At 41.9% G+C, this 8,580-nt stretch overlaps 1 protein-coding gene across 1 annotated transcript in view; it reads right to left on the reverse strand.

Annotated features, from left to right (window-relative positions):
* The window catches only part of LOC117371540 (sodium/potassium/calcium exchanger 3-like), a 63,662-nt gene extending 55,615 nt beyond the window's left edge, over positions 1–8,047 (reverse strand). The window contains exons 1-3 of the mRNA XM_055224957.1: positions 7,835–8,047; positions 3,571–3,584; positions 671–776 (exon numbers count right to left, since the gene is read on the reverse strand). Coding sequence (XP_055080932.1) covers positions 671–776; positions 3,571–3,584; positions 7,835–8,030 — 316 coding nt within the window. The 5' untranslated portion in view covers positions 8,031–8,047. The remainder of the gene's footprint in view (positions 1–670; positions 777–3,570; positions 3,585–7,834) is intronic.
* Positions 8,048–8,580: the final 533 nt, after the last annotated feature.

Raw genomic sequence — 8,580 nt, forward strand, 5'->3', positions numbered from 1 at the left:
TTCCAAGGTGAGAGTTCACAAGGTCAAATGATCAACTCGGGGGGATGATTTTGCTTTATAGTTTAGTTTCAATATTATCGTTTATCTTCTATATTTGTTTCTTTTATTAAGTTGTTTTGGATCAATATGAGATTTGAAATGTCCAAAAATACAAAATAATGATCTATGGGTGTCATAGATTATAGCTATACAGCAAATTATGTCTTCTTTGTCTATTCTACGTCTGTTCTATCTTCACAAATGAATCAACTCTAAATGGGGACTAAAGAAAAACTGAAGTATTAGTTGTAGTCGGACTTCATTTTGAGAAATCTTTCCATGTTATAACACCTTGAGACAGAATTTGAATTTGAATGAAACTGCAAGACCCTTAAAAGCAGTTGAGTGAGAACTGCTGATGTAGCCAGAATGTCAGGACCCACTGTTGCATCCTGGGAAATTACCTGACCCCCGAACACAATCTAGGTTAGCCCATATAAGCAATGAAGCACGGAGGTGAGAGCTAAACGGTACAGGAACATGTGGCACGTTCATTTGTTACCCAGCTTAGAAGTTTTTTCACGTCCGCTGTGTGTTGCATGTGGGACAGTAGCAGCGGTATGGGGCGAGAGGGGGGACAGAGGGGGGACAGAGGGGGGAGAGAAGAGGGGGGCATATAGTGGTTCTTCACCTGGAGCGGTGCAGTTTTTAGGTTCCTCTTCCTCCAGAGAATCCAGGCTGGAGTTGTTTGCTTCCTGTAGTAGTCTCCTGCCGCCCCATCGCTCCTCGTCCTCCTCCTCTGTCCCTCGACTGGACACGGACAAAACTATAAAAGACAGAATGACTTTCAATGAACAGTAAAACGAGATAAGAGATTCATCGTGGTGTATTATAATTTTAAAAATCATGTCTTCTTGTCTTGATTGATAATTTTCCCTTGAAGTTACATGAAAAACATGCCCCCTTGATGATGATCAGATGAAGCTTTATATATTTGACTTGTATGATTGTATCAGAAGGAAAAAGTAATGGTACAGGATTATAAACATGGTGTCATTTATTTGAACCTCAAAGAATGGAGTGTGTATTCGTAACATGCAGCGTTATACTTGTACACAGCCAGAGAGAGAGAGAGAGAAAGAGAGAGAGAGAGAGAAAGAGAGAGAGAGAGACAGGGATGAGAGAGAGAGAGACAGGGATGAGAGAGAGACAGAGAGAGAGGGGAGAGAGTGACACAGAGACAGAGAGAGAGAAAGAGTGACAGAGAGAGAGAGAGACAGAGACAGGGATGAGAGAGAGACAGAGAGAGAGGGGAGAGAGAGCGACAGAGAGAGAGAGAGAGAGAGACAAAGAGAGAGGGAGGCAGAGAGACAGAGAGGGGGGGAGAGAGTGACAGAGAGGGAGAGAGAGATAGAGAGTGACAGAGAGAGAGAAAGAGAGAGAGAGAAAGAGAGAGAGGGGAAAGAGAGCGACAGAGAGAGAGAGAGAGACAAAGAGAGAGGGAGGCAGAGAGACAGAGTGACAGAGAGGGGGGGAGAGAGTGACAGAGAGGGAGATAGAGATAGAGAGTGACAGAGAGAGAGAAAGAGAGAGAGTGACAGAGAGAGCGGGGAGAGGGAGAGAAAGAGAGAGACAGAGACAGGGATGAGAGAGAGAAAGAGAGAGAGGGGAGAGAGTGACACAGAGACAGAGAGAGAGAAAGAGTGACAGAGAGAGAGAGAGACAGAGAGAGAGAGAAACCCAAAGAGAGAAAGAGAGAGAGAGTGGCAGAGAGAGAGAGAGAGAGAGAGAGAGAGACAGAGAGAGAGAGATAGGGAGAGGAGAGAGACACAAGAGAGAGAGGGGAGCGAGAGAGACAGAGAGGGAGCGAGAGAGATAGGGGAGAGAGAGGGGAGAGAGACAGAGAGGGAGAGAGGAGAGAGACAGAGACAGTGAGAGAGAGACAGAAAGAGAGAGCGTGAGAGAGAGAGTGACAGAGAGGGAAAGAAAGAGAAAGTGAGAGAGAGAGAGAGACAGAGAGAGGGAGAGAAAGAGACAGGGTGAGAGAGATACAGAGTGTAACAGAGAGGGGGAAAGAGAGTGACAGAGAGAGAGAAAGAGAGAGAGCAAGAGAGAGACAGAGAGAGAGAGAAACCCAAAGAGAGAAAGAGAGAGAGAGTGGCAGAGAGAGAGAGAGAGAGAGAGAGAGGCAGAGAGAGAGAGAGAGATAGGGAGAGAGGAGAGAGACACGAGAGAGAGGGGAGCGAGAGAGACAGAGAGGGAGTGAGAGAGATAGGGGGAGAGAGAGGGGAGAGAGACAGAGAGGGAGATAGGACAGAGACAGAGACAGTGAGAGAGAGATAGAAAGAGAGAGCGTGAGAGAGAGAGAGTGGCAGAGAGAGAGAGAGACAGAGAGAGAGGCACAGAGAGAGAGGCAGAGAGAGGGAGATAGGTAGAGAGGAGAGACACGAGAGAGAGAGAGAGAGAGAGGGGGGAGAGAGACAGAGAGAGGGGGGGGGAGAGAGGGGAGAGAGAGATAGGGAGAGAGAGAGGGGAGAGAGAGACAAAGAGGGAGAGAGACAGAGACAGTGAGAGAGGGAGTGAGAGAGAAAGAGAGAGTGTGTGAGAGAGAGAGAGTGACAGAGAGGGAGAGAAAGAGTGAGAGAGAGAGAGAGAAAGACAGATGGAACAGAGAGAGAGTGCAGTACTGATGCCAAATCACCATAAATGTGCCAAAAGGGAACTTAAAGTCCACTGCAGTGGCCTGTGTTCCCAGGACCACGAATAAAATCAATTAACCTCTGCTTCCTCACTTCTGTTAAGCGTTGTGTTGGTATTATTACAATTGTAAATCCCAACCACAAAAGGCAAAATAACTTTTGTATCTTAAAGTAATCTTTAAAGTGGTCATTTTAAACTATCAACAGATTTTCTAGTAAACATTCAGTTATAATAAATGACAAGTTAAGTAGGCTATATAAAGTAAAAAATCTAACTTTAAGGGTAACTTTTCTGGTTGAGGGTCCAATTGTGTCAGATTTATTGCTTTACCTGGAACGTTCCACAGTATAGCAACAGGCTCTGTGCACATCAGCGCCCAGCAACCTCACTGTCAGCGTTACCACTTCCTGTCCAATTGTATCTCTATGTGGTTTTGCAGAGTCACATTAAAAATAACAAATACCGGTAGTTAAAGAAAAGGCAGTGAGCTATGGGTGGATGTCACTGACAACATGTTAAACACTACACAAATTAAATGAATACTTCAGCCGTGGACACTACTATGTTTAGAAAGAGGTGTTTGTGTCTCAATACTAGAGGCATAATCAATATTAAAACAATGACACAAACTGAAGTATTCTGCATATAAATATAATTGGGTAGTCTTTATTTTAATTAATAACATTTTTTGATTAGGTTATTTATTTTATGTTTTCCTTGAGACGCAGTGAGCTACCTGGTGTGTGCTGCTGTGCACAGAGCCTATTGGATGTGCTATTGGTACACATAATACCTTGAAAAACATGCATTCTTGTGGTGAGGGGGATGACCTAGGGCTACTGACGTTATCTGCTTGTCTCAAGGGAGATAGCTGTCAAACATCAACCTAACCAAAGCTATAAAATCTCCATGGAGACAATACACCTTTAAGTTAAAAAATAATTTTACATCTTATGAATGAAATATACATCTTAGTATTGGTCAAAGCTACTGTTCTAAGTTCTGAGGATATTTGTCCTAAATATCTGATGTAATCCCCCCTAATGCTCTTTTTATATTTTTGCAGTGTCATAACAGTATCAGTTATTTTTGTCACATTTCATTCAGTCTCTTACATTTGAATATCTTTATATGGCCCAGGTATCAAGGTGCCTGTTTGGTTCCTCTTTGGGACGGAGGGAGGTAGTGGCTGGTGGTGTAAAAAGTGTGATTTGTTACATAATAGAAGCTGAGTGAGCAGCTGTAGATGTGTCAAAGCACACCACGCCTTTAATTCAAACAGTAAAGGGAATTTCAGGATATATTTATGTATTTTCTATCAATTTTCCAAAACAAAATCTCTTCTGGGGTGGAGCAACAGTCATGTAAAGACTCAGCTGCATCTGACCATTTTGCCAGAATAGAATAAGTCCTAGCACTTTCTACTCCTTTTGGTTTGGAAATGTCACTGGTCCAAAAAGCAAATATTTACAGCCTCAGTAACTTCAGTAATATGCAATACTGAATATTCAAGAATCATTTGAAATCAAAATTTGAATTCAGTTTAAATGGTCACAATCAGTAGAGTGTAGTGCTACAGTATAATCTCTGCCCCTGCACACAAAAATTATAAAAAACAATTGATTCTTGTATTTTAGGTCCCCGCAGACATAAAAACTGTTGAATTCTCTCAAATGTTTATGATAAACCGTGTTCAAACATGCACTGTGAACCGAACCTGGACGACTGAGGGATTACACAGATATAACACCACATGGTAATACAAGAGAAAGTACTATTATTGTTTAAATAAGAGTGTTTTTATTGTCATCATGGTATTATAATCAGTATTAAGTATCGAGTCTATTCTATTAGTAGTAAAATCGAGTTTGAAATACTAATACTTATACCATATGATCTTATACTAGTCCCGATATAAATAAAAAACACTCAAACTATTCAGGAAACATACATTTTTCTATGTTTTGTATTGCACTATTGATACACATTCAAGTGATTATCTGGTCTCAATACTAGTTTAAGTATAAATTAGTATCAATATTTCTGACAACACTACGTTCACTTAATACTACTGTAGTCTGAGTACATTTTGGATATCATTAAAACATTTGGATATCATTAAAACACAACCTGGCTTCACCTTACACTCACTGCACCACACAATTCAGTGGGATTTTCATTATTTTGTGTCCATCCTTATGTCATTTATTACACACAGAACATAAGTATGAATGAGACATCAGGGAGTGGAGGAGACACTGACTGCAGAGCCTCAAATTTCATAAATAAAAGAGTTTAATTGATATTCTGGTGGTGGTGATGATGAAGACTGAACAAGAGAACAAAGGAGACAAGGGAAATGCATTAAAGTTACTGGTGTTATCTTTAATTTGTAACAACAAGAGAGCGACAGAGAAAGAGAGAAAGAGAGAAAGACTGGGAGCGTTGGCAGAAAGATAAGGAAAGGCAGATGAATATCCATATATACACAGAGAAGCAGCGAGAGAGAGAGAGAGAGAAAAGAGAGGAAGAGAGAGAATGGGTGGGAGTGAGGGAGAGAAAAGAAAGAAAGAGTGAGAGGGGAAGAAAAGGGGGAAAGGGAGGTAAGAGAGAAAAGCAGAGTGAGGGAGTATGTGTGAGAGAAAGAGAGAGAGGAAATTGTGAGAGGAGAGACAAAACAGAGAGTGAGGAAGAGAGGAAGAAAGAGAAGCAGGGAAAGACAGATAAAGAGAGAGAGAGAAGGAAGGAAGGAATATAGAATGGGGAGAAGGAGGATTGACATGGAAGCAAAGAGAGAGAAAGACCAATAGAGACAAAAGGTAATAGAGGGGGGACAAAGAGAGAGAAGAAGAATAGAAAGAGAGAGAGAGTAAGAGAGAAAGAGAGGGGGCGTTGGCAGAAAGACAGGGAAAGGTAGATGAATATCAATATATACACAGGGAACCAGAAAGAGAGAAAAAAGAGAGAAACAGAGAATGGGTGGGAATGAGGGAGAAGAAGGAGTGAGAGGGGAAGAAAAGGGGGAAAGGGAGGTAAGAGAAAAGCAGAGTGAGGGAGTATGTGTGTGAAAGGGAGAGGGGTAAGAGAGAGAATAAATGGGTGGGTTGGAGAGAGAAAAAGATAGAGAGGAAGGAAGACAAGGAAGACAAGGAAAAAGGGAGAAGAGCAGAAAGAGGGAGAGAAAATGGTGATAGGAGAGACAAAACAGAGAGTGAGGAAGAGAGGAGGAAAGAGAAGCAGAGGGAGAGAGAGAGAGAGAGAGAGAGAAGGGATATAGAATGGGGAGAAAGAGGATTGAAATGGAAGCAAAGAGAGAGACAGAGGCCAATAGAGATGAAAGGACAAAGGGACAAAGAGAGAGAAGAAGAATAGAAAGAGCGAGTAAAAGAGACACATATTCACAGAGAAGCAGGGAGAGAGAAAAAAGAGATAGAAATAGAGAGAATGGGTGGGAGTGAGGGAGAAAAAAGAAATAAAGAATGACTTTCTACTGGGGAAGGTAAACAGAGGAAGAGGGGTGGCAGAGAGAGGTAGAGAAAGGGAGAGAAACAAGAAAAAGGGACAGACAGAGTGAGAGAGAAATGCAGAAAGTGAGTGAGGAGTGGCAGAGAGGCAGAGAGAGAGAGAGAAAGAGGCAGAGAAAGAGAGAGAAGTACAGAGCGAGGTAGTGCTTTGGTGCGTAACCAGGATACACAGCGCAGAGGAGACACGAGTCCCTCTGATGATGCACAGTTTGAATATTCATGTGATCTGCTGCTGCTGTGTCCATGGAAAGTGACAGAGACATGTCACTTAAGCTGCACTGCTGACTCAGAAGTGTGGGACCATCAAAAACACCATCAAAAACCCAAATGAATGTGTAAACAAGCCAAGGTGCATTTACAGCTTTTTCTTCCTTTTTTCCATGTTGACAAACTATTAAAGGCGCACATTGTAACTTTTCTGGTTAATATATACACCACCTGCTTGTCTTTATGGAGGTGTTATTGCTTTGCTTGAAATGTGCCTCAGTTTGGCAATACTTACTTATTTAAATGATCTATCTTGCATTTATTCACCTATAGGTATTTTTATAGCTTACGTTGGAAAAACATGATTTTTTTTAATGTAGGAAGGGTCACCTCTCCACAGATAAGACCTGTAACTTGGCATGGTTGTGTCACCTGCTTGACACAATGTACTGACAAGCAGGTGGCCAACCCTCCACCAGAAATGTTAAGTAGTGCCTCTTTAAATTATAGCTCTGCAGCTTCAGGTTTAGGCGTGCGTCAGGGGACATATTGGAGGCTGAATTGTAAGGTTTTTATGGCATTCGTCCTCAAAATATCCTTAAAATGATCTAAACAGGTTAAAGTTTTCTCTTTACCGAAAATTCTAAAGAACTTTGAACAGCAGTTTATCTGCAGTGTGGGGTCTCTGCAATTTGTACAGCGTGGAATAGTTCAATTAAACTCATCCATGTTAAATACCATAAAGATATAGATTGATCAAGGATGGAGTGGAACTAGTACATTGATTTATTTAAGTAATATTCATTTGACATAAGCCATTTCTGTACGCAATGCTTAAAGAGAACAAAATCTGTGGTTTCTTAATTTGCATTCAAACGCAAATTTGACTTTCTTTTGTGAATGAAGTATCCTGGTTACTTAGACATGCATTTCCAAACATCTTCACTGCTTTGCGTAAAACACGTCCGTTGAGGAAAACAACCAACCAAAAAAAACAAAAAACAAACATCAACCAGCATCTTTTCGTCCTCTATGGGTAAAATAAAACTTGAAAGTGATTGTGTATTATGTGTTTGATTGTGCCTATTGAAGTTTTACATTGCAAAAAGTTAAATCTTGTTCATTGTTCCCACCACTCGTTTAGGCCAAATAGTATTTTCAAAACGTAACTTGGCAACATTATCAGTAACTTGGCATCTATGATTGAAATTTAACAAAGAGGCAGGAGCAGAACATCACAGCTGCACAGCGCAACTCATCGCATTGGTGTTAATGTGGTTTCTCTTGTAGCTGAGGTCAGTGGTCCTGCTTTGACGCACGCTCTAGTTGCCAAAACCGATGCAAAAACAGGAAAGGCTGAACAACCACAACAACCCAACAGAGAATAAAGGTCGTGTCAGTTTATAAAAAGTATCAAAACCCACCTGAATTACCCGCTATGAAGGAAAAGCCCTTCACGATTAGAAGCAATCCGCAGAACAAGCATATTTGGATCAAGACCAACTCCTTTCGCCGTTTCCGTCTCGCCTTGACTTTCCTCTGGTTGAGCATCATTTGTGTTGGCTCGTACCCATGTCCAGCTAAAAACATTGCTTCTTCTTGTAACGCGGCAACATCCATAAGCAGATCCGAGGACAGACAAAACAAATCTCCTTTTTACCCGGGAAGCTAGTGTAGACTCTCTGGTTTGGGGAAAAAAAAGTGAAAAGAGGGATTGAGTAAAAAGGGAGGCAAAAAAGTTAAGAAACACTAAGGTGCGGGCTGTGTGGTAAGCGCGTAAAGGTGCTCAGTCTCTGCGTCATGATAAAGTGGCAGGACGCAAGAGTACCGCCGCTACACGAGCTCTCCATGGCCACGAGCTGAGAGTGAGAGAGAGAGGAGAGAGAGGAGAGAAAGAGAGGGAGGAGAGAGGGAGAAGGAGAGGGCGCACGAGGGCACGCACGCGCATACAGTGAGTGACGACGTAAAAGGCAAAAGTCGAATTAACAGCGAGCGTAAGGCACTTGGTACAGCCTGGAAACGAGCTGCGTAAACGGGCTCAGCTACAGCTATTATTACTGCTGTAGTTTCAAGGTCTGGGATGCTTCAACATTGTATGCTACTTATAACTCGTTTATTACAATTTTACGTAGGGTTTGTGGACAATATACACATGTAATACATTGGCAGT

Source organism: Periophthalmus magnuspinnatus, chromosome 1 (assembly GCF_009829125.3).
Source record: "Periophthalmus magnuspinnatus isolate fPerMag1 chromosome 1, fPerMag1.2.pri, whole genome shotgun sequence".
Taxonomy (NCBI): Eukaryota; Metazoa; Chordata; class Actinopteri; order Gobiiformes; family Gobiidae; genus Periophthalmus; species Periophthalmus magnuspinnatus.